This window comes from Phalacrocorax carbo, chromosome Z (genome assembly GCF_963921805.1).
Source record: "Phalacrocorax carbo chromosome Z, bPhaCar2.1, whole genome shotgun sequence".
Lineage (NCBI taxonomy): Eukaryota > Metazoa > Chordata > Aves > Suliformes > Phalacrocoracidae > Phalacrocorax > Phalacrocorax carbo.
In genome coordinates, this window is record NC_087548.1 from 25,946,047 (window position 1) to 25,970,209 (window position 24,163).

A 24,163-nucleotide genomic window follows, 5' to 3' on the forward strand; every position below is an offset into this window, starting at 1 on the left:
ACTAGCTTGGCCCTCATGAATGCAGATCTATTGCTGAAAAGATTGGCTGGGTACTGAAATACGCATCTTTCTGGCTTCTAAAAGCCTGCCCCATATTCTTGTTTTACTTCTGTCATGATTTTAGTGTGTACTAAAAATGACTGTTGTTGTACAGTCCCTTGGCAAAAGTATATTGTTTGGAAAGCCTTGATCATTGCTTTGAAGTGGCAGAAACCATTAGGTATTCTATTTAAATAGAAGGAAGTGATAAAGAGGATGAAGGAACAGAGGGCAAAGGGGAGAAATAGCTACATAATTGGAAGGTAGAGTGGGTTGCAGCCCAGTCACTCAAAACCTCCAATTTTGGAACATTGTGGCAGCAGACTGCATGTAGGCATTTTGGACTGGTGAAAATTCTGTTTCTCACTGAACATTTAGACAAGATTTTTTAAATCTTGCTAATCTTATGTATGTATGTTTGGTCTTTTTGTAGGTACTAACTCTTCACAGAGTAGCTCGCCTAGTTCAAGTGCTCCCAATTCTCCAGCTGGTTCAGGACACATAAGACCCAGCACTCTTCATGGCTTGGGTCCAAAGCTTGGTGGGCAAAGATACAGATCGGGAAGACGCAAATCAGCTGGCAGCATTCCTCTTTCTCCTCTTGCACGGACACCTTCTCCAACACCCCAGCCGACATCCCCTCAGCGATCTCCATCACCGTTGCTAGGACATTCAATTGGAAATACAAAAATAGCTCAATCTTTTCCTAGCAAAATGCACTCCCCTCCAACTATTGTAAGGCATATCGTTAGGCCAAAGAGTGCAGAGCCACCAAGATCTCCACTGTTAAAGAGAGTCCAGTCTGAAGAGAAACTTGCACCATCATATGGCAATGATAAGAAACACTTATGTTCAAGAAAACACAGTCTGGAAGTGACCCAGGAAGAAGTGAATAGGGAGTTGTCACAAAGGGAATTAACTCTTCAGAGCTTGGAGGAGAATGTATGTGATGTGCCATCACTCACACGAGTTAGGCCTGCAGAGCAGGGCTGCTTGAAACGACCTATCTCCCGAAAATTAGGTAGGCAAGAATCCATTGATGAGCTAGACAGAGAGAAGCTGAAGGTGAAGATAGTTATGAAAAAGCAAGATTTTGCTGAAAAAGCAAATGCTGCTATACATGAACCTAGCAGTGAAACAGAAAGTCCCAATACCTTAAGATTGGAAGAAAGAGATAAAAAAGCTTTCCAGAAGGTGTTAGAAAGATCAAATCAGTTTGAAACAAAAATTGTTGCTTTGGAGACCCAGTCAGCTGGTGGCATACTCAAAGACACCCTTCAAAAGAATGCAAACTTGAGATCAAATGATGGTGTTGCTTTAGATGCACAGATGTTGTGTCATGGACCTCCGCTTAATGAACTTAGTCAGAGTTCTTATGACTTCAAAAGAATTTCCCCTCCATGTACACTACAAGATGTGCTACCTCAGTCCTCTGACAGGATGCCAAATGGGAAGGGAGAAAACACAGATAAAAATGTACCAACAAAAGAATTTGTCAAATTCGAAAGATTAGATGGTAAACTTGCAAATATTGATTATCTTAGAAAGAAAATGTCCATTGAAGAAAAAGACGACAGTGTCTCTCCAGTGCTAAAACCGAAACTGACGTCAAGTGTTCATGAATGCCTTCAACTTAACACAGGCAGACCCATAAACATACAGCAGGACTGCACTGCAGTTGCTGATGGTCGAGCATTTATTGGCAGTGCACATGCTGCGCAGATTAACTCGGTTTCTTTTGTTCCTCTCAAGACCTTGAATGGCCGAGCAGACATGAGCATGGAAAAGTCAGCTCTTGCTTCTACTGAGGCTACTGTCAGAAAAAGTCCATCAGAATATAAGCTTGATGGGAGGTCTGTTTCATGTCTGAAGCCAATAGAAGGCACACTAGACATTGCCTTACTTTCTGGGCCACAGGCTTCGAAGACTGAACTGCCTTTTAGCATGCTGCCAGAAGGACAGAGCAGCAGCAGTGATGGGGCATCTCCTAAACCCCTGGCACCTCAAGGGAGTGGTGCGAAGGCAGAACTGGCCTGTCAGAAAGAGCAGTTGTTAAGCTATTCAAAATCTGGCAAAGTCAATGTAGCAGAGCCTCAGGTTCTGCAAACAAGCAAGAACTCTCCAAATCCACTAGTCACCACTGTGGCTGCAGAGGTAGTGACAGAGAAAAAGGTTTCTAGTCCGGCTACTAAAGGCAATATCTCTGTTACTGAAGCTGTTCAAAAGACAGACACCTCCCCTTCAAAACAGAAGGACATTTCAATGGAGTCAAAGTCTTATGTTATTGAAAGTCAGAGTGCTAAAGCTACTCAAACATACTCCAAACTTCCTGCTGTCCAAAGCACTCCAGAAAAAGCTGTAGGAAAAGAGAAGCAAGTACAAAAGGAGTTGCCTGCCAAACAGCCAGTAGCCCAGAGAAGTTGTGAGCCTATCTCTGCAAAGGTGGAGGTCATCAGAGAGTCACCTCTGAAGGTGTCTGTCTCGGATGTCCTGATAACAAGCTATTCCAAAAGCAATGAAAAAAATTGCGCTGATTTTGCCATTCCATCTCAAATGCAAGGAAAAATGCAGACAACTGGCTCTGAGGTGCAGCTTAAGGATAACAGAGAATCACTGAAACAGATAGGTAAAGATGACAGCAGTGCTGCTAGTAGTTTTGTGGAAAGGGACATAACAAAGCAAAAAGTTCTCAGTGAGTCTAAAGTTATTGCAGAGTCAAAGAGTGAAGCTCTTCCATCCAAATGGCCCATCCAACCCTCAATAGATTGTGATTCTAAAAATGAGAAGACTGCACCAGTTTCCTCTGTGCAGAAGGATGATGCCAAAGATTCAGGAAAAAAAGATCAGAAACAGCTCACTGACATAAAGCTTCAAACTACTGTGAGGGAGCAGTCCAGCCAAGTTCCTCAGCAGCAACTTAACACTTCAGGCTCCCCTGCTGTGAGAGACGCTGTAAGCAGAAACTGTGCTCTAGATTTTCATGTAGGTGTTCAAGAACAGGTGAAGGCTGCTGCCACCTATGTGGAAAGCAGCAGTAATAAACACAAGCCAGTCTCTGATACGAGTTCCTCTAAGTCCTTGGATAAACAGACATTGTCACAGAAACCATGCACTCCAGCCATAAAAGAAAAAGAAACTATTATTCGGGTGTCTACAAGCTCCCGGAAAGATGGGAAATATGCCAGTAAAAGTGTGCTAGATCCCCTTTCTTCTGTTTCAGGCTCTTTGAGAAAAATGAGCAATGACCATGTGCAGGCAGAAAGGAGTTTGGAGCATGGCTCAGTAGCCACCCTACAAATGAGCAGCATCACTCCTGACACCAAACCCAAATCCTCTGCTGTTGGCCCGGCACCAGCAGGCCCAGAGAGTTCTAAGCAGATCCAGAGGCAAGAATCAGCAGGCTTGGGGGAATCTGCTGATCAAAAGCAACTTCACCTCAGTGAAAAACAAACCATGTCTCCAAAGTTTTCCACTGTGAAAGACTGTCTCTTGCTGAGCAAACAGGCAGACAGAAGTCCTAGTAACCAGATGATCCCTGCAGACAAAAGACCTGAAGGAAAAACATGCACTGATGCACTTTATGTTCAGCTTGACAGTGGGAAAGTAGAGCCTACCCTTTGCCTCGCAAACTGTGACACCAGAGGGAGAGGAGCAGAAAAAGTGACCACAAGTAGCAAAAGCTCTCAAGATTCGAAAGGGAAAGGGCAGGTTAATCAAAAACAGCCAGAGGATGCAAACAAGCAGATTGTAATAAAACCTTTGTTGGCTGCCAGTGGGCAGAGCTCTTGTCATGTGGCTGCAGCACCAGCAAAGCCACTGACTTGTTTGGCCAATTTCTCTGAATGTAGACAAGAAGTATCTGTTTTGTCTTCAGCAAAGAGTGATGCATCTTCAGAAAAGGTTAAAGCAGGCTCACCTGAGCTTCCTGCAACCTGCAAGGAACTAAAGAAAAGCACCTCTTCCGCAGGGAGCGGTAGGGCAGAAATGACTAAAAGTGTTTCACTGATGGCCTTGCACAGTGCTACTGTTGTAGTAGAAGCCCACCATCCTACTTCAAACCTTGGGGGGAAACCTGGAAATCAAGAAAAGTCTTTTTGTGTTAACACTGTGGATGTAAAGGGAAAAGATGCCGTTCGGGCTCAGCAGTCTACTTCAAGAAAACAGAATGTAGGTAAAGATTTATCCAGGTCAGCAACCACACCTGACCGCCCTAACGCACTTTCTACTGACAAAGACGTGGCACGGCAGCGGCGAGGAAAAGAAGCTTCGCGGAGCAGTCCTCACAAAAAATCCTGTTAACTGTAAGACCTGGCAGGTGTGAATTCATGACTTTCTAAAACAATGTCAATATATTGGACTGCCTTTAAACCAGCACTGTGTCGTGTCTTTGTGCAGCAAAGCTTTCATGTCACTGAAGGGGATATGTAAAGAGAGGACCTTTTTTCAAAATGCCTTTCCAATTGTTAACCGGTAAAACTGTTACCATATAGTATTTGTATTAAAATACCTTTACAGCTGTTGAAGAAAAGATTTCCTCTGTAAATACCTAGCTATGTGTTTGGGGATTGAATGTAGCATATATACTTTGCTGCTGATTGCATTGTTTACTCTCCCCTTTTTTAAGGTAGTTGCTTTGCCACTTATTTGCCATACTCAAATATGAAATGGAATTATTAAAACTGAGACCTGGCATGGACATGTACAAGCATTGGTCTGACTGGAAGACAAAAACAGGCCACATTTTTACTTACTAAAAATCCTAGCTAGAGGTTAAAAAAACACTAGTACAGAATAAATAGGGTGATTTATTGTGACTTTTTACATGTGTTTTTAATAATCCAATTTTGATAGTACTGTACCTGGCTGACTGCTTCACCAGATCTAACACAAGACCTGACTGCATCTCCCTACCACACAAAGCTTGTCTCTTAGAGTAGGTATTGTTAAAGCTACGGGAGGACCACTTGGTTATGAGGGTGTTCCAGAAAGAGTTGTGTTCTCTGGTAAAATGGTAGTTCTTGTCTTGTCTGTTGGGAGTGTGTTCTGTGACCTTCACCTCAGACAAGGCCGAGACTGAAGCACATGCCATGTGCTTAGTTATTGCTCTAACCTTCTCTTGAGTTCCTTGAGCTTTTTGAAATTCAGGCCCTTACAGTGTGAGGCACAAGTATAAGCACATGACTTGCAGTACTACTATGTTCATCCCTGTTTTGTAATACATTTAGAAGAGACATATTATCATGGCATATAGGCCTGCACAATTAGCTTCATACAGCTTTCATAGCTTTTTTTCTATTATATGACAAGGTAAAAAGAAAAAAAAGCAGTTTCAGTATCGTATCTTCAAAAAAGTTCAGGACATCTGATACATTTTAATACTTAGCTGGGGCCTTATGTTGTAGACTTGCTGTTTTTAGCAAGTAATTCTGGGTTTTACATTCATTTCTAAATGCATTGAGTAGCTCCATACATTTCATAACATAATCTTTTTATTTGTATGCAAAAAAAAGAAAATACTGTACGAAAGAAGCATTTTGTAACAAAAAAAAACCTGTTGGAGCTATTTGGTGCTAGAATGTGACCGTTGTTTTTACTTTTGCTAAGCCTTCTGTTGTTTTTACTTTTGCTAAGCCTTCTGTTGTTTTTACTTTTGCTAAGCCTTATTTAAATTTTGTATACTGTGGAACATGTAGACTTTGATCATTTTAATGTGGAGGTATTTAGTTTGTTCTGAAGGCTGAAAGGTAAAATTTGAAACATGTACAGAAGTACTACAAAATCCCTTGCAGATGTGCAGTGTTTTAATGTTGGGGATCAATAGAATGGTAGGTTTGCTTATTTCTGTTACATGTGCCTACAGCAGAGCTAGGCCCCTACCTGTTCTGTCAGGGCTTACAGATTCTGTCTCCAAAGCTAGAAAGTTGTCCCTGAAAGCACAGTGTAATCTTGACTTGGAGGTTTGTATGACAACTGACAGTGTGCAGAATTTGTTTACCTCTGGTGAAAACTTTATTATACTGATTAGCTGAGTTGGATTACAGCAAACCTGTCATGGGAAGATAATATCACAAGTCCTTCTGATTTTTTCATGTGGCACTAGAACATTCATACTGCCTTTGATGCATTCACAGAAGAGCTAGTGAGCAATGGATAATATTTTTTTAGCGGTTTTAAAGATAAAATGGTCTCAACATTTACAGTTCATCTGTGCTTTGGCAGTTACTACAAATGAATGCTAATGCACTTCAAAATAACATTTCTGTCTGGGAGGTATTTCCTAGTTTAGTCTTCTGCATTTTTTCAACTATCTTCTTGTTTCCTTTAAAGCACATCTAGCTGTTTGTTTACAGTATGACTTTATGTATATTTTGTATAGTTCATTATCACTTCAGATAAACTTGTTGCATTTTGGAAGTGTAGCAGTGTTTAGGCTTGCATTTATGTAGTACCTGTTTGTTGTTTACCTTATCAGTGAGCTGGTAGAGGTCCTCCTACCTGTGTGCCACTTTGTCAGTCTTTCTGTGATAGTAGCTCTGATGTGTTCTTTTGTAGACTTCCTGCTGTAGATTCCTCAGCTTAAAAAAAACACAAAACAAAAAAAAACATTGTTAGGGTCTGTGCAATAAAGTGTTTGCGGTCTTATTTTCTCTAAGAAACTCCTTATGGATGTCATAATTGTTGTATATTGAACATGATTATTTATACTTATGCAGTTGCATAACATTGAAATAAAAATCGAGCATGAAACTCTATTGTGTTAGCGTTTTTCCTTGAAACTGCTTTCGCTCCTGCAACTTGAGGCACATCTCTGTTCTACAGAGGGGGCGTCTGGGTTTTCTTGTTTCTCTGGGGCAAACTGAGCGCACCCCTTAAGGCACATGTTGGCCAAGGATTTTGCATGAGTAAATGCAGTTTAGTCTGGAGGCAGAGGAGGTCGGCATAGCTGAGTATCTCATTTCAGGCAGTGGCTGGAACTGCTGCTCTGCTGTTGGGTAGGTAGGCACAGGGTGATGATGGGTGCCATATCCTGACTGGTAGCTAACAACGGCAGTAGGGTGTAATGTGACATTTAAATCTTTCCTCCAAAACACGTGTCACTCATTACAATAGGTCAGTATATTTTTTAGTACCTTCTCAAAATACCCAGTCTTTGTTTTTGTTATTCATGCTAAATATTCAGCCATGACAATTTCCTGGAACATGTGGAAGTGCAATGTTTTCTTCAGTTTTGAAATCTCTACCCCTTGACTGTCATCAAATTTTATTTATTTTTTTTTTAATAATAGAAGATAAAATAGATGCAGTGAAGCAGACAGGGAATATGGAGCAGACCACCTTAGTAACCAGTGGCCTCTTCAATGAATAAAAATCATTTTGGCAGGAGGAACAACAGGGCAAGATTATAGCTTCCCTGATTTTCATCTGTCCACTTCTTGCCGAGGAGCAGTGTCTATTAAAATATACGCGTCTTTACTGTTCCATTGCCATTAGCCCTGCAGAGCTGGTTGGCACATGCCAGGAACTGTTTACTCGGCGGGGGGGGGGGCGGCATTATTTTTGTTCATTTTGTGGTATTGTTTCCTCAGTGTTTTTCCTCTGTACAAAATCAAGTGTAGCTGTGTTACAGCATAATTTTTCCTGCTTTGCTCTCTGCTTGAAACCAATAGGTGAGGGGAAGCTGCACGCCACCCCCAATCCTTCCAGCTTGCTGCAACACAGCAGCAGGCAGATATTCTGCAAAATTGGTGCACTGGCCTGGGAGGTCATGAGTCGAGAAGTGGAGAGCAGGATCCAGCAGGTCAGGGGAGGAGGTAACTAGAGTTGAGGGTTGGCTCTGGATCTAACTGCTCTGCCTGCTGTGCTGTCTCTGGCTGAGGACAGCAGCAGTCACCTCTGCCTGGCATAGAGACCTGCATTGCAAAGTGAGTCTCCATAGTGTTCAGGGCCAGAGGGAAGGGGTGTGTAGGCGGTTTGCATTGAGGAGGAAGTTGGGGGAGAAAGGTTGTCAGTATCTTATCTGGCATGGCCTGTCATCTTCAATTCTACTGTTATAAGAGACTGGACCTCACCTGGGATGGGAATGTTTTCATGGTCTGAAAGGGAAATGTAGGGTCCCTTCTTCAGCACTGAACTCCCAGTTTACTATGCTTCCTTAGACCCCATATTTTTCTTACGTAGTTCACAAGACTTAGCAGGGATGTCAAGCTTGGATTTGGATGGTGGCTCAGATGGCATCTCAGAAGAATAAGTCAGGACAGGAAGATACTAGAGGGTATGTGCATGCATGTCCCAGTTCACAGGTTGGGTTAGCCACTTTTTTTTTTTCCCCCACTGACTATGTTGTTTGATTAGCATTGACCAGCTCAATCTTCCAGACATCTGCCAAGGATGGATTTCAATGAACAGAGGGTGGGAAGTGACACTAGAGGTTATGGTTGAAGCTGCAAAGAGGTGGGAGCATCAGGAAGAGTGGAGAATTCTGCAGAGTAAGAAGACAGTAACAATGTGGGTAAGTTCTAGCACACAACAAGCCCTTCAAAATGCAGGTGTGAATTAGATACAGTGGCAAGAGGGTGTCCGAGAGATTTGCTGGAGAAGGGTGATGTCTGCTGCCGGAAGAGAATAATTTCCATTGTATTTGCCAGATGAGGAGGTATGGTATGTGGGTGGTTGGGAAGGGATCTCACCTGCTCTTTTTCCAGGTACAGACAAGACTAGTGAATGAGAGGAAGTTCTTAGAAGATGCATCACTGGCATTAGGATATTTTTTTTTAAGTCAACAGATTGGTAAATTGGCCTCTTCAACCTTCCTGTTCAGAGTAAATCTTTCAAAAACTGACTTGCATCTGACTGATAGAATCTTGTTTAAGCACAGTGGGGGAAGGAAGAACTTGGCTCTGAAATAAAGTGCTTACCTGTCTTTGAAATGTGACTTATTAGCTAAGATCTGCTCAAGTTTCTTCTCTGTATAAATACTGATAACAAATTCTATTTTGCAGCTTTGTGTTTACCACGACTTCAGTGACACTGGTAGCCTAGGAGCTAGCATAGTGATGAGTTTAATCCTGTTAGGCACCATCCACTTCAGGCGATTCCTTGTTCTCTCTGTGGGCCGGCTCCTCAGCTGTTTTTGAAAAAATAAGAGATAAAAGGCCTGACTGGAAACAAAGGACAGCATCAGATCAGAGCTTGACTGGGTAAACAAATGCTATAAAGAAAAATAAATCTACTGTCTCTTTCCACTTATATTCTTGCTAAGTGTTTCCAGAAGACTGAATCTTTGGACTTCAGAAAGTTTTAATATATAATCTGGATATTTTAGTGCATTATAGCCATATATAAAGTTTTCCCCAGAATATCAGTCCATGTATTTAGGATTTATGTATCCTGAAACACAGTGCATGCTGTTCAGCGCTGTTGTTTTCACGGTGTCCTGTGAATGGTGTTTTGCAGGCAAATAAGAGCTGACACTGTAGAGTAAATCAAAAAGAAATCTAAAATGACAACAGGAAAAGATATGGTCATCAAAAACAAATTGTGTAGAGGGAAAGCGATGTGCCACAGGAAAGTCTGTACTCAATATTATATGTGCAAATATATATTGCGCATGAACATGTTCACCATTTCACCTTTTCAGCCATCTTTGAGTTTTAACTGCCTCAGGTCTACACGAGTCTATGCAATGACACCAGGTAGCTTTTCAGAAACTGGTGGTGTTTAAATCTGTTTTTTCTCTCCAAATGAAGAGGCATTTCAGAAAGCATCAGCCCAACATGCAGTTTATCCCTCAGGTTGCTGATACGTGTGCGTCTCCCACAGTTACTACCTGGTACTTGCAGCAACTTTTTCATGCCTATCCCGAGCTATGAACTGCATCATGCTCCCTTTTAATTCATTGTTTGTCTATCGCTTTCCTAAACCCACAAATTTATGAGGGAAATAATAGAAGAAGCAGGTCTCCCTTGGACGGTGCGCGCGTCGGCATTCATGCTGGGTTGTTAGATAAGGCAGTTATTAGAGGTTGCTCACTTAACCAGTCAGATTTGCAGAGGGAGGTGAAAATGCACCTTGAACCCTGGGCTGACTTCAGGACCATCCCTGCCTTGCTCCCAAGGATGGGTGGGGAGTCCTTGCCTCTGGCAGCATGGCTTGCTCAGTGACATTCTCTCCCTTAGAACAGTCCTTGTGGAAGGGCTCTGATGCAGGCAGCATGTGCAGCTTTGGTGTTCTGCAGCTGCGCAGTTGGGAGCACAGCACCTGCAGATGGGGACAGGAGGAGGTTTCTGTGCAGAGCGTGTCAGCAGCCCCAGAAACAGGGAATACCGGTCAGCAATTCAGAGAGTTGTGAGGAGAGGCAATGTCCTGGTACCCAAAATCAGGGAGTGTTTGTAAGCTACTGGAGAGGAAACATCAAATGTCTCTCCCTGTGCACCCTTGGGCAGCACACGGTTGCAAAGGCAGGAGGAAGAGAAGCTATGGGGTAAGGCAGGTGGTGTACATGATGGGAAGGCATCTGAAAGTGACAAAAATTCATGCTGTGTTAGTCTGATTTGCTAACAAGATAAAAGGGACTTTTCAAATAAGAGAGTTATTTCTTGCTTGAGAAGACCAAGCAGGGTTTCTTGTCATCAGTGTCTTCAGAAATAAGCGAAAACATTCTAGTCCAGCAGGGATCTTTGAAATCTTAAGCTAGTCAGCTTATTACATAGGGCAATGTCAAGTAAATGCCTTCAGGGAGATGCTGAAGCTGAATGTAGAGTCCGGCATGGAAACTGTTGAGAGAGAGCTCACCTTCCACATCTCAGTGAGCAACCACAGCTCCCAGCTTAATACCCAGGGTAGCCTTGCTGGGCCAGGGTGAGACTCCACATCTCTGCCGTGGAGACAGAAGGGTCATGCCCTCTGAGAAGGTTGTGTCTATACGTCAGGGTTAGCCTGTTGTTAAAGCGCTAGTGCCATAAATCATGCTATGGTAGCACAGGGCAGGTGAGTAGGCATAGTAAGCTCCCATCAGACCCTTGGTCAAATGCACATACTCTGTCTTGCCACTGGTTTTATTCACATGAGTTGAGAAAGGGATTTGGTTGTTTAGTAAAAGTAAATAATAACAAGTCTGTCTTTTTTTCTGCCTGGCTGTTGCATATCCCATTGGAGTGAAGAGACTCTGACTTCACACATCAGAAGCAACGTGAAGTAGCTGTTGGCACTAGGAGCACCCGTGGGATGAGGTTGCTGCTCCCCTCTGCACTGCCCCCTTTGCAGTCTCTAGCTTTCTCTCATGGGCTGCTGTGGGAGGAAAGAGTCCACTCTGGACTGGCAGAGGAAAGCCTCATAGCCATCGGCACTGGGGTTTTTTGCCCTGTGCAAGCAAGCATAGTTCCAAGCACCCACAGATTCTTGATGAAATTTACAGGTTTTATGGTTAAAGCTGAAATTGTTGTTAGTCCGTGCTTACTATGGAGTCTAGTAAATAGTATAGGAGCAGGGCCAACTCTGGGGCAAGAGAGATAGAGGTTCGATGGCCAGGAACTTTCTAAGGATCAAAAATACTTGAAAGAAATAGCAAAGATGATACAGGCTGTTTCTGCTAATCCTGCAGGAGTGGGTCTTACGTGACTATGAATGTTGCACCAGTTTTTCATAGAAAGTTGTTTGGGTTTTTTGTGGTGGTTTGTTGGTTTTTTTTTTAAGCACAGTGGGGTACACTACTGCCGGCTCTTAAACAACTTTGTTTTTCAAGGGCATTTGACAGAGAGTGAGGGTTTGGTTGATTTGGCTTTTTTTTTTTTTTGAGAGTAGTGGTAGTGGTGGTTTGGTTTTCTGTTTTTTAACGAGAACAAGGCTTGATTTTGGCACTGGGATCTTCCCTTTACAGGTGCATTAGCTGTAGTAGCTGAGACACCAGCGCTAACATTGAGTTGAACTTGGATTTCTCTGTAACAGAAACTATCCATTTTCAAGGCTCAGGTCATAGTTTATTTTTCCAGTTCTCAAATAAAATGTTTTCATTATTTTTCTAAAAGTTATAATACAAATGGAAAGGCTATTACAAAAGTTAAGAAAATACAGGTCACAAACAAAACAGTAAGTTGTCTTTCATCTTAATATAATTGCTGCACATCTTTTCTATTTCTCCATCATAAACTTATATGTGCTGGTAATTTCGCTTGAAATAGTGAGCACCCCAAATGAAGATCGCACCACAGGATAAAATAGCCAGGACACCTGCAATGATTCCTGCTGTGTTTATCCCACATGAGAGTGAGATGGTGGCCAGCTGAGCCCCAGCTAGCAATTTGGGTTCAGAGCACCTCGTTCCTTCATGGTCTTCAATTTTATCCAGGTTTTGTTTGTACCAGGTGATTAAACCAATATTGGAGCAGGTGCAGTCCAGAGGGTTGTAACTTAAATTGATTACGCAGTGGCCAGCTAGGGATGCTAGCTTGTCATGTGGTACAATGCGGATCTTGTTGTGGGCAAAATTGAGATAGATGCTCTTGAGGTTTAAAAATGCATCTGTGCTGAATGCAGTAAGCTTGTTGTGGCTCAGATCAACATGCCGTAACTTCCTGAGGCTGTGAAATGCTTGGCTGCCTATTGTTGTCAGTTCGCAGGATGATAAAATTAGCACCTCTAAATTGGATAGCTGTTGGAACAGTTTGTCATTTGGCACAATCCCTGACTCAAAGTTATTTTGACTAAGGTCCAAGAGCATGAGGTTTTCCAGGCCTTGAAAGAGATGCTGAATGCTAGTATTAATGTGGGAGGAGGAAAGATTCAACACTTGCAAAAGATGCAAATTTCGGAAAGGACCCTGCGAAGTGTTGGTATGAAGAGAAGTGAAAGCTAGGTCTAGCAGCTCAAGGTTAGCACCATCCTTAATGAGCACATCTTGGAGGTGGAGCTTTATGTTGTGGCTCAGATTCAGGTAACGAAGACTGCTCAAACCGCTCAATGCTTTGCTACAGCAGTCAAAGCTTTCAATACGACTCTTACTTAAATCAAGATGTTGAAGCTTTGCCAGTTTGTCCAAACAGCCAGAGCCCAGCTGCAGGACCTGTGAGTTCCCCTTGATGTGGAGGTGGGTGAGGGAGGGGAAAGCGGCAGAGCTGATGTTGCAGAGGTGCTCAAAGGAGTTCGCGTTGAGAACCAACTCTTCTAGTGAGCTCATGCCACTGATGCCAGGGGGCAAGGCGCTGATGTGGGTTTGAGTTAGGTCCAGCTTTCGGAGCCTGGTCAAGCACTGAAACGTGTCGGTGTTTAGGTTTCTGAAGTGCCGTAGCTGCAGATAGAGATCCTTGACAGAGATGTTACAGAGGCCTTGTAAAACATTTGGGCTTATATAGGGCTCCTTTTCCACACCATGAAATGTTCCCAGCCAAAGGGTCTGGGCTGTGGAGTTCTGTATCCCCGTCAGGACCCTGGGGATGTCAGTGCAGCCGCCAAAGTCCAAACAATAGAAATGGGCCTGGAAAGCTCCGGGTTCAATGTATATGATGTCATTGCCTTTAAAGATGAGAGTTATATTGCTAGTCTTCTGCAGAACGCGGACACCTTCTGCTGTGATTACTTTTATGTTGTTCATTTGAAAGTCAAGGTATTTGAGGTTTTGAGTGGGAAAGTTCGGAGGAAGCTGCAGCGAAGAGATGTGGTTGCTGCCCAGGATGAGAGTATCTAAGCTGTCCAGATTTGTCATTGGAATAAAGGACATACTGGTTATTCCCGTCTGTGTTAAGACAAGATGCTTCAAGGAGTGTGGGCCAGCGAACGCTGTGTCAGACAGAAACATGAGCAGGTTTCCAGTCAGAATGATTGTCTTTAGCTGCCTGTTGCTGTGAAAGGCGCCCTCGTACACCCAGTTGATCTGACACCTTGAGAAAGCAACAAAACCCTGCATCAGTGGCCTGTCTCACAAAACTCTCCCAGTATACATGATAACCCAAACTGCACTTTATATCTGTAAGAACTCATGATCAGTTGCCTTCACCAGGATGAAAGTGTCTGCCTTTTCCAATGACACATGCCTTGTATTTGTAAGCTTGCACTGAAATACAGGGTCCTGGTGAGAAGAAAAACCTACCCTGAAATGGTGGGTTTGTGGTAGCATTTGTGGAAGTCAGGGAGACATGAGGTTTTTAGTGTCCAAGTTAATAAAATGAAAATCTCTTTTCCTATAGAAAAAGCTGGGTATTTATGAGGGCCAAACCTATCTCTCTCTAGGGTTTAGGGAACAATGTCTTTACAGAAAAGTTAATTTAAAAATTTCTTTAGTGACTTTGCTGTCGCTACTGTCTTTGTAGCAGTAATACGTGGAAAACACATATTTCACCCACTGTCCTGCAAATGTTGGTCATCAGAGGAGAAGCCTAGATATTGCCCAAACATATCAATCTCTGCTTAGTAAAATACGTCACAACTGTCTGCAAGTGGTACTGGTAGTTTCCCTGTGAAGGCAGGGAGATGTTGCTTGGTGTGTTCCAGAAGCTGGCTTCGGGCCAGGGGGTTTGATCAACCTCAAGTGCAGAAGCGAGGATGCTCTCCCATACCTTGTTAAGTCCAAGTAGAGAAGAGACTTCAGCTCAGAGAAGGTTGAGTTCTGGAGGGAAGGGAGCACATTGAAGCTGAAGTCAAGGATTTCAGTTGTGACAGGTAGTTTTTCAGGAATCTTCCTCAGTCCTAAACCTTCACAGCTATAGCTTTTATTTACTGTAATCTGTGGAAAATATATAGTGAAACTGTAGGAGTATATAAGTATATATAAAGTAAAAGTAAGTAATATATAGGTATATATGAGAGTATATGATAAGGTATAAGAGCAACTGCATCTACTGTGAATATAAATAGGAAATGGTAGCACTTAAAAAAAAAAAAAAAAAAAAAAAGCCCAGAATTTCGTATTATTTAAAAACATAGCAGCCAGAACTCTACGAAACCTTAGTGCAGGCTTGCAATGCACAGCCCTGGGGTTTTGTGAAGTGTGTTTTTAGAATGAATGCCTTGAATCTCTCTTGTACTAATTTGAAGCTTGTCATCTGCAGAACTTTCTTACCAAAGTTAGCACATGTAAGGATTGTTTACTTTTCTGGATGAATTATCAATCCCTAAGAAAGAATCCCCACACTGTAGTTTTAAATTCTGAATTTCGTGACTCTTGCAACAAAGCTTATTCTAAGAGAAGTCTTAAGAAACCCTTGCAGAGAGAGGGTGAAAAAGAGCAGGTGTGGGAATGTTTCTAGAAGGAACATGTCCAAACTAATTGAATCTGAACTGCAGTTACATGCTGTAGTGAGCTGATGGCGAGAAGGTTTTTAGCTCAGGCTGGACAAGATTGTGTCTGATACACTGAGTCTTTAAAATTTCTATAAAGGCTTTTCAGTTTAACTGAAAATAAATCCATCTATTATGTAGAGAAGTCTACTCTGTGGGTACCAGGGAAATTCATTAAACATGCTTGACCTGCCTTTGCCTGGTCAAAAGTGAACCAGAGCATGGGACTATGGCTTGGAGGGAAATGCTGCCCGGGAACATCCTGCCGCAACTGCTCAAGGCAGTGGAGATGCTCAGAACATGACACTTGTCCCAGCCGCCAAGCCATGGTGGGGAGCATGGGCACAGCTAGCTCAGTGCCACCCTCCTCCTTACCCAGCCCTGCTCCCAGAGAAAGCCCTGCCTGGCTACATGGTCACCCTGGGAGCAATGGGGTCCTCAGGGCCATGTGGCAGCTGCAGCTTTGGCAATATCCTGCCAGGAAGCTCAGAGACATTCTATTTGCTTTTACTGAAAAGCATGTTAGTGCTTCACGTATTAGCAGTTAGCCAATCTGACTCTTTTAATAAGATTCAGAGCTACTCTATTAGACTAAAGAAAGCAAGTACAGGCAGTGGGATTCTGGTGAGAAATGCACTGGAGCCTGGAGTCTGCGACAAGAAGAGGAGAGTGCAGATGCGCACCCTGTGAGTGGGAGCACATGGCTCACCAGGGTTTTGCTGAGCTACACATGCATGAACCCTGGGGAAAGGTGCACAAGGTTCGGGTCTTTCCGTCCACATGGGACTGAGTGAGATCTAAACCATGTCTCTGTCTGTGGCTTAGGAGAGGCAGGTGGGTGGTGGAGGCACTTGGTAACCTCACTGGAGGGGAAAGAGCAGTATTTGTTGTTGCAAGCCACAAGCTGGGCATGGCACTTTCTTCCTTTCTTATAGGTGCAACTCCCATAACTGGAGGGTGCTGGGGAGCATGATGGCCCTGTGCTGCTGCAGGCAGTGCAGCCCAGCAGGCAGGGGCAGAGAGATGCTGCAGCAGCATGGAGGAGGTGGGAGGGAGTGGAATGGGACTGTCACAATAAGATGCCCCATGTGGGTGGGGCGTGTGGCTCCTCCACTGTCCCTCTCCCCGTCAGTGCGCTGGGGCCTGGCAGGGGCTCAGTGCTGGAGGATGGCACCAGGTCCAGCACTGGCACGGTGGGATGAGGCAGCGCTGCCCGTGGCTGGGCACATGGCACAACCTGAGCGGCAGCAAGCCATCCCGGTACCTGCCATAGCACGGGGACTTGGCTCCAGCCTAGAAACACTGAAATAATACAGCACTGTTAGCTGTAGAAAAGGCAAAACAGACTTAAAAAACCCAATGCTTTCAATACTGATAAACACAGAAGGATCTGCGGAGCTGACTGCTGTGTCACGCGGTTTAAACAGATAAAAAATGTTTAGGTGTCACTATAAAGGACGCTGGTGTCTGTTTTACTGTTCAAATAAATGAGTGAGTAGGCTCCCTCTGTATGCTTCAGGGCATGGAGCAGCTCTCACAGGGAGCTGAGGAGCAACTATCCCCTGGGGGATCGTGTTGTGCAACTCACACTGCACAAATTAAATTTTTATATTTAATTCAGGGAGGAACTTGCTCTTGGGCCTAAACATGTGCTGCGTAGGGCTGGGTTTCCATGGTGCTTCTTTCCTGAATCAAAAACCTTTTTTGTTTTGCCTTCTTTCCCGCTTTAAAAAAATAAAGAAAAATCTTATGGGTTGCCTTTCTCCCCTGCCCCTGGAAAAACCCTGGTACTTTCTTCCTATTCTCATGTGGTATCACACATAGACCAAATAAGAAATAGAGACACCATCATCCCACTAATGTGTACAAATTCATGTATGGAGGGTGTAAGAATGAGACAAAAATCTTTATATCTGTTCTCTGTCTAGATCCGATATCTGCTAAACACCCCTGTGAAACTTTTTAGTCTTTCCAGCTTTCTGGGAGGTGAAGCACAGTGCTGATTTGATGGGCTCCCAAAGTACGTGGCAGCGGCAGGAGAGAGCATGAGGGTGCAAGGATGCATGGGTGTGAGGAGAAGGGACAGTGACAGATGTCCCTTCCCTGAGTGTATCTCAAGCCTTACTTCTCAGATAAAAGCCTTCAGATCCCTCTGAGAGAAAGCCCTCAGGAGCTGCAAAAAGTCAGAGATCAGCAGGCAAGTATTCACCAGAGACTGATCCTCTACGTGCATGGCTCCTGTATCTCAAGAGCAACCGGCGGATGTCACTCACCTCTGTGCACATGGTCTCTGCAGCACTGGACGATTCGCAGCTAACGCAGGCAAGCATGAAAATCAAAAAGTATAAATTACGGGCCATTACAGAGTGAGGCAGATTGTTAAAATGGATGATCTTGTGCTTTCTTCCCTTAATGAAAGCAAGACATGAAAGCAAAGGTCAGATAAACTGGGTGAGTTGGGTAGAAAGAAGGTCGTAAGGAAAAGAAATGCTTGCTGAACCTGCTGGGTTCAGTGTGAGCAGAACAGCAGTTTTGGAGTGAAAGAGGAACTTCCCTGATTTAAATATAGTCAAATGACCATGCACTGATACTTTTCTGGGGCAAACCAGATTTTTTTAAAAAGGAAAGTGAGGGAAATTGGTCTTCTTGCTTGTGTAGAATGAAACATCTCTGCTAAGTACAGGGTAGTTAGTTCAGCATGGAACAGGAGGTAGACCAAGAAAAGGGCATATAAGTCCGTAGTGTCTCACCAAAGGGGAATTTAATGCAATGGAAAGTTTGAGTCAAACAAAATTTGGTTCATCGCTTGTGGAAGTCACAAAAACTTGTAAAACAACAAAAATACAGGCATAAGATCTGTGCCTACATTGCTGCAAAAAGAATCACAGTGCTGAAACATGCTTCTCTCTTTAGAAACAGTAAAGCTGAAATCTGAAAATTATATCTTTTTTCCTCTTGTATTTAGATTACAGGTAGTGATTAGTTTTCTGAAGGGGGATGATACTTCTAACCATCTCTAAGATGGGCATGTGTGTGGTAGCTGCAGCTGGGAGTGTCTGGTCCTTGCTGCCCAGGACGGTGCTGAGCACTGGTTCTAGCCAGCCAGCTCAACCTGCGTGGTTTTATTTTTTTTCCTTTCTTATATGGCTCAGTTATTAGCTCAATAACTTTGTTTTCAGCAGGCTTAACTGGCACTCTTTCTTCACCTCCTGGCAGAGAAAGACATGATGAAAACATACAGGGCTTGGCAAATGTGCCCCAGCACAATGGGTAAGAGGCTGGGTGGGCTGAACAGCAGAGCCGATCCAGCCCTGCTGACTAGATCAGTGAAGCTTCAAACAATCAAGATGCCATCTGGAGAGCATCAAGCTCAACACCCGGGGTGATGGAGACATCTGGGCTTCTCTGGTGCCAAGAACATGCACAAAATCAATGGCTTCAACTCTGAAATAGTGTATGAAGGCCATGGCTGCACTGGTAGCTGGAATCGATGGGTCCTTTGAGTTTTACCTGTGCTCATCCCTGCACGTGGCTGGGGAGAGGCGACCAGTCAATGTGGTAGGAGCAGAGCTTAAAATCCAGTGCAGAGCTGACTCCCTTTTGCGTCTTTCCCCAAGCCTTTTGCGTGGGCTGTTGCAGCTGGCAGGCACAGAAAGGCCATGGCACCGGTGCCCTGATGCTGTATTTGTCTGCTGCTAGGATGCTTCTGTGCTGTTCTGATTTAGCTGTTTTCTTTTTTAATTCTTCTTGATTTATAAAATTTAAAAGAAAATAACATACCTGAATGACAAGCTAAAAAGCTCCCTCCATATCCCACTAGTAGCTCTGCCTCTTTCCCAGCCAGCTCCATGTTGGCTGGAAATCCTGCTCCCCCTGCAGCTGGCAGCAAAAATTTCAGAGGAATTTGTTGTTTGGGATATTTGCTCCTTGTTTATTTGCTATTTTTCATGTTAAGGCTCAAAAGCTAATGCTTGGCATGTCTCTGCCCTCTCTGCTCTGCTTTCCTGGCTGGCAGCAGCTCAGACTCGCACTTGTACCCTGTGTCTTGTTTCCAGCAGGCTACAAGCCCTGGTGGCACAGACACTTCCTCAAACCACCCATACCAGACACCTCGAATTTGAGATGAATGTGTTGTTTTGGAAGAAAAGTCACAGAATCACAGAATGGTAGGCGTTGGAAGGGACCTATGATTTGAAGGACTGATTTAAAAGGCCTTTAAATCAGGAGGGGATATCAGCTGAAACTAACACTGCCCCTTCTTGCAGTGCAAGTAGATTACTATATGTTGTGGAATTTACGTGTGACATAAAGGGGCATAAAGAACTCCAGATAATTCTTTTTTTTGGGGGGTGGGGGGGAGGGGAGGAGCAGGGGGTAGTGTTTTTTGAGGAAACAGGAAGCTTTATGATCCAAATAATGAATTCCAAGGCCTGCCTCAATTTTGGGTAATGAAGAATTCATTATGAAATTGGTATCAGATGACTGAAGTTCCTCTTCTCATCCGTGTGCACAAGCAGTTGCTGAGCTTAGTAAAAATAGCTAATGATTAGAGGTGTCTGAATTATTCATTATGTGTGCCTACATGATTAATTTAGCTACCTGTGCTTGTAAAGGAGCGAATGGGGAGGGGCAAGAGTTTATGGCAGTGGTTAGCAGAAGCGGGTTTTGGTTCTGGCAGTGGGCTCAGGCTTGGCCAGGCTGCAGCACCTCTGTGACCACAGCTGCGGCACCCAGGGCTGTTGCACCCAGGTGTTGATTCACCTCCCATGTCGAACAGGGTGAGTGGTCCTTTTCTGCATGCTTTCTGCTTTCAATGATAGTGTTTGCTGTTCCGAGTGCTGGGTAGATCCTTTCTCCATCACTGTGCTCAGGCGGGCTGTCAGACCCCAGGGGTTGCTAGGACAGCGCCCTCAAGATTATTTTTCTCTTCATAATACTACTTTCTGTGTGCTTGACCAAAACTCTTCCCACTCTGGTGAGAGGAAATTTGAGAGCGTGTGAACAGCGATGGTAATAATTGGCTTTAGTCTGACGGTGCTTGTCACTAAGCGCTTGCGAGATGCTGAACGCTGCTGAGGGCCAAGTAAATTTCTCCCTCTGCACTCCTCTCTGGCGCTGTGCTACCCCGCAAACAAGTCGCACTGCCCTGGCATCAAAAATTCCCCAGGAGAGGGCTGTACGTTACCCCAGAAGTTCTCCATTTTAAACTGATTTTTGAGCTAGACAGGAGGAACAGCTCATGAGGCTCACCAAAATGTGATGAGTCACCTACGGCATGTGCTCACAGGTGGCGGCCCTTGCCCCACTTAAAAAAACACCTCTGACATGGTGTTGGACCTAGGAGTGACTACGATGGTGAAATGCTGGTGTGTTCCTCTGACCAGCCAAGTGGCAAGGATGTGGGCATCGTGTGGGCTGTTGGCATGATGCTGAAGTCACAGGATGCCAGTTCCCACCCCCACCACAGAAAGGTGGATCCGTTTCTGGGTGGGATCCTGGGGTCTGCAGGAGCCTCTCTGCCCAGGCAGGAGAATCCCCTCCACCCAACCAGGCAAATCCTTTCTGGTGTCAAATCTGCCCAGCTGGCCTGGTGCCTGGCCTGGCCCTTGCATTGGGAAAGGTTCCTGGTTGGAGCACTGAGCACCGCACCTCCAAAAACCCTGGCCCACGAGGGGTGCCACAGTTGGGATAAACCTGGGAAATTGCTCCTCTTCCAGTATTGCCTTGGAAAAAATGTGTAATGACTATAGGGATAAGTGGGAATCAGTCTAAAAAATTAAATTTAAAAAAAAATTGCAATGAGCTATGTATATATATTAAACAGACTTTAGCAGACTCAGAATTCCTATAACAGTTTAATTCTCTCTTATTTAAGAGATGAATCACGTCTGGGTCTTATGTAGCTCTGAAGAAGAAGGGATTGGCAATGCAACACAGCGGGGCTTCCAAAATACCTGTCTATACAGGATCAAAGGATTAAAATAATTTTTAGTCATTTCCTTCAAGTATGGATTTCAAGAATTTTCTTGTTTGTTGTTTATTTTGGTATCCAAATGATTGCTTTAAATGCTGGATGTTAAGAACCTGGGCTGGTGTTTGCCTTGAGGCAGTGGGATTTGGGCTGTGACCGTTCCCCCGCTGGGGCTGTGAGGTGCCCTGAGAAGAGACACTGCAGCTGGGAAGGATGGGGACCACCTGCCCTGCCCTGCCAAACCCACACTTTCCAGCAGGAAAACTTGCACAGGCTCTGCTGCCAGTGCAAGAGGTGCCGCAGTCTGAGTCTGTGCTCCAAGGAAAAGCCTGAAAAAACGTGATGCAGCAAGAGCATAAACCACCTGCAGGGAGAAAAAGCTGCCATAAAAAATGTCAGGCTTTACCAGATTTTATGTGAAATCCCCCAGCTTCATGCTGCAGCAATTGATCTTTCTGAAACCCCAAATGAGGGCAGGAGACAGCAGCCAGATGTGCTTTCCAGCCCATGCTCTCCATGTGTGATAACAATGTCTCTTTGCCTGCCCCCAGGGGTGGTGGGAATACAAGAGGGACAGCACCTGCAGGACTGTGCCTGCGAAGCCCTCCCTAACTGTGTGACAGTCCAGCAGTTGGGGGCCATGCTGCAGCATCCCTCTGCCCCAGGGATTCTCTTCTTCCTCTGCTTTGCTGCTGCTCCTTGGCAGAGTACCAAACTACCAGCTGCTGTCCTCTAGCATGGATGGTTATGGTTAGTGCTGAAAGCATGCCACCGCTTCAGTCTGAAATTCCTATGACTTGAGTGAACCACCTGCACAGGTAGCAACCTAGATGCCCCTTGAAAAAGAGAGAGGCTGTGACCAGGGATATGATGTGACCACTGCATAGAGAAATATCCAGACAAATAAAGTGAATGCTCTTCTGGCCTGCTTTCCCTGGATGGCTTGTTCTCATGTGGATTTTATTTGAGGCAGCTTTCAAAAGGATTCATAGTGGAGGTGTTCCACCAGGGTACTGCTGCTGTGCCCAGTCCTGGACCTCTTGGGCTTTTGGGGGGCATTGGTGCTAATTTTTCAGTAGGCAGGATGAACAAACTGTCAGCTGATGATTACAGCTTGCTAGAGACCAGGGGAAGGCCAGGCTTCCTGGCTTCCATGACTGCATCCTGCCTGCTGGCCAGGGAGAGGAGCTGGCCATGGCGGGGCATATGAAGCCATGTGAAGTCATGGTCAGGACAAAGGCACTACGAGGGAAGGAAATTGCTGATGGGAATTAGCAACTATTTAATTACTGATGTCTTGTACATCCATGTTTCATTTGCAAAGCGGGATATCTCCTATACTCTCCCTGCATATACTGTTTCTGTATAATTACTGTTGTCGTGTTATCCTCTTTGAGTAGCTTGTGATTTTTCAAATATTCAGAAGATGTTTTGAGGATCTCAGTGCTGGAGCCTCCTGTTGCTCTGTAAAATAGCTATAAGACTTCTTACTATCTCAAAAATGCAGCCTCTGTTCCCTGCTAAGCAAGCAAAATACCCACTATTCTTGCACCCTGTGGGTTGTACCAGTACTATAAGGCCAAGATAAAATGCAGATTTCAATGATTAGTAACAAGCCATTCTTTCTCTGTCTAAACAATACAGAATCTGGTAAACTGGGCTGTGCAAGTCTTGCATGCTGGATTTTAGACTGATGAGAGAGAGATTTGGTTCTATCTGTAAGTCTGACTTGAGTAGTACGCAAAATATCAGACTTAAAACCTGCTTGAGCTTCCCCTTTCCTCAGCTGGTCTATTGCTTGTAGCTTGGCATGGCTTTGGGGAAAAGGAGCTTCCCAGCCCTTGCGTGGAGAGGCTTGACTGGGCTCTGGGAGCTGCATTATTATTGGGTTTGGTTTGCTTTGGCTGGCCGCAGGTATTAGCCTTGCAATGGGAGGAAACCAGGCAGAGATAAAGAGCCAGACTGAGCGACCCAGTGTGAGTTCAGGCTATTTAAAGAACTTTTGGCACAGAGAGTTTGAAATTACAAAAGAGCATCTTAAAAGGAAGTCCTGTTGCTAAGCAACATTAATTGCTGTATATAGAGTTTCAAGAAGAGAGAAGAGAAACCTCTCCCCCACTTTCACAGAAGAAATGCTGGTAAGGAGCACCCACGACACAGGCAGCATAGCTGGGTCCAAAGTGGGCTGGAAGTGGCCCAAGCCATGTCCTGGCTGAGACAGGGATTCCATGACCCTTTGGTGCATGGTGGCCACTGGTGAGCATGTGTGGGTAAGCGAGAGCCACCTCTCATTGTCTACCTGTGGGTTATGAAAGTGCTGAAATGGTGCAGCAGGCAGTGCCTGTGGTCAGGGTGTGTGGGAATAATGCCAGAAACCCAAAACTGCTGTGACAAGGGAAAAAAAGTAGGTAGTGCTTAGGCAGCTTGGGAACCTCAAATGATGTCTCTGCACAGTTTTGACTGCTTCAATTGGCTTGAGGGTTTTTTCCTCTTTCTCCCCCATTCATATTAACAAATTCTTATTTGTTTATTTGGTGCTGATGGTCTTTGCCTGATGAGATCCATGCAGCTTCCAGGTAATATCCTATGCTGGTTATGACTGCATGTGAGGTAAGAAGGTAAAATGCATGCTGCTCCAGTCAGGAATATGTCGATGCTCTAAATATATTTTGCCACAGGCTAATGTTTGTTCCTTTGTCCTCAGCATGCTTCAGAGATGTGGCTCTGAAGTCCCTATCCTCGCAGTGATATTGCCTTTCTTGCCAAGCATGAATCCTTGACCAATCTGGTTTGCTGATAGAACAAACCAACCTCACTGCTAACATTCAGGGTTTTGTTCTTGGTGCAGCTGCTGGGAGCCAAGGCTGCAGTTGGGTGCTGCTAGTA

General features: G+C 44.4%; 2 protein-coding genes across 5 annotated transcripts in view; one reads left to right on the forward strand and one right to left on the reverse strand.

Annotated features, from left to right (window-relative positions):
* The window catches only part of MAST4 (microtubule associated serine/threonine kinase family member 4), a 314,534-nt gene extending 307,743 nt beyond the window's left edge, over window positions 1–6,791 (forward strand). For all 4 annotated transcript variants that reach the window (XM_064438315.1, XM_064438316.1, XM_064438318.1 and 1 more), the window contains one exon: window positions 473–6,791. In XM_064438315.1, the coding sequence (XP_064294385.1) occupies window positions 473–4,338 (3,866 nt within the window). In that variant the 3' untranslated portion in view covers window positions 4,339–6,791. The remainder of the gene's footprint in view (window positions 1–472) is intronic.
* A 4,720-nt stretch (window positions 6,792–11,511) lies between these two features.
* On the reverse strand, window positions 11,512–17,830 carry CD180 (CD180 molecule). The gene is made up of 3 exons (XM_009502946.2): window positions 17,580–17,830; window positions 14,586–14,752; window positions 11,512–13,910 (listed from the first exon to the last, which is right to left on the reverse strand). Exons 1-3 carry the CDS (start codon window positions 17,664–17,666, stop codon window positions 12,185–12,187), a joined length of 1,980 nt encoding a protein of 659 aa, XP_009501241.2. The 5' UTR covers window positions 17,667–17,830; the 3' UTR covers window positions 11,512–12,184.
* Window positions 17,831–24,163: the final 6,333 nt, after the last annotated feature.

Bases quoted from the DNA above. Each gene is read 5' to 3' on its own strand.
- CD180 (XM_009502946.2), bottom strand. From the start codon at position 17,666: ATGGCCCGTAATTTATACTTTTTGATTTTCATGCTTGCCTGCGTTAGC. The intron at 14,753-17,579 runs GTGAGTGACATC...TATTTTCCACAG, and splicing joins CAGAGACCATGTGCACAGAG to ATTACAGTAAATAAAAGCTA. The intron at 13,911-14,585 runs GTATGGGAGAGC...TGCTTTCTCAAG, and splicing joins CTCTACTTGGACTTAACAAG to GTGTCAGATCAACTGGGTGT.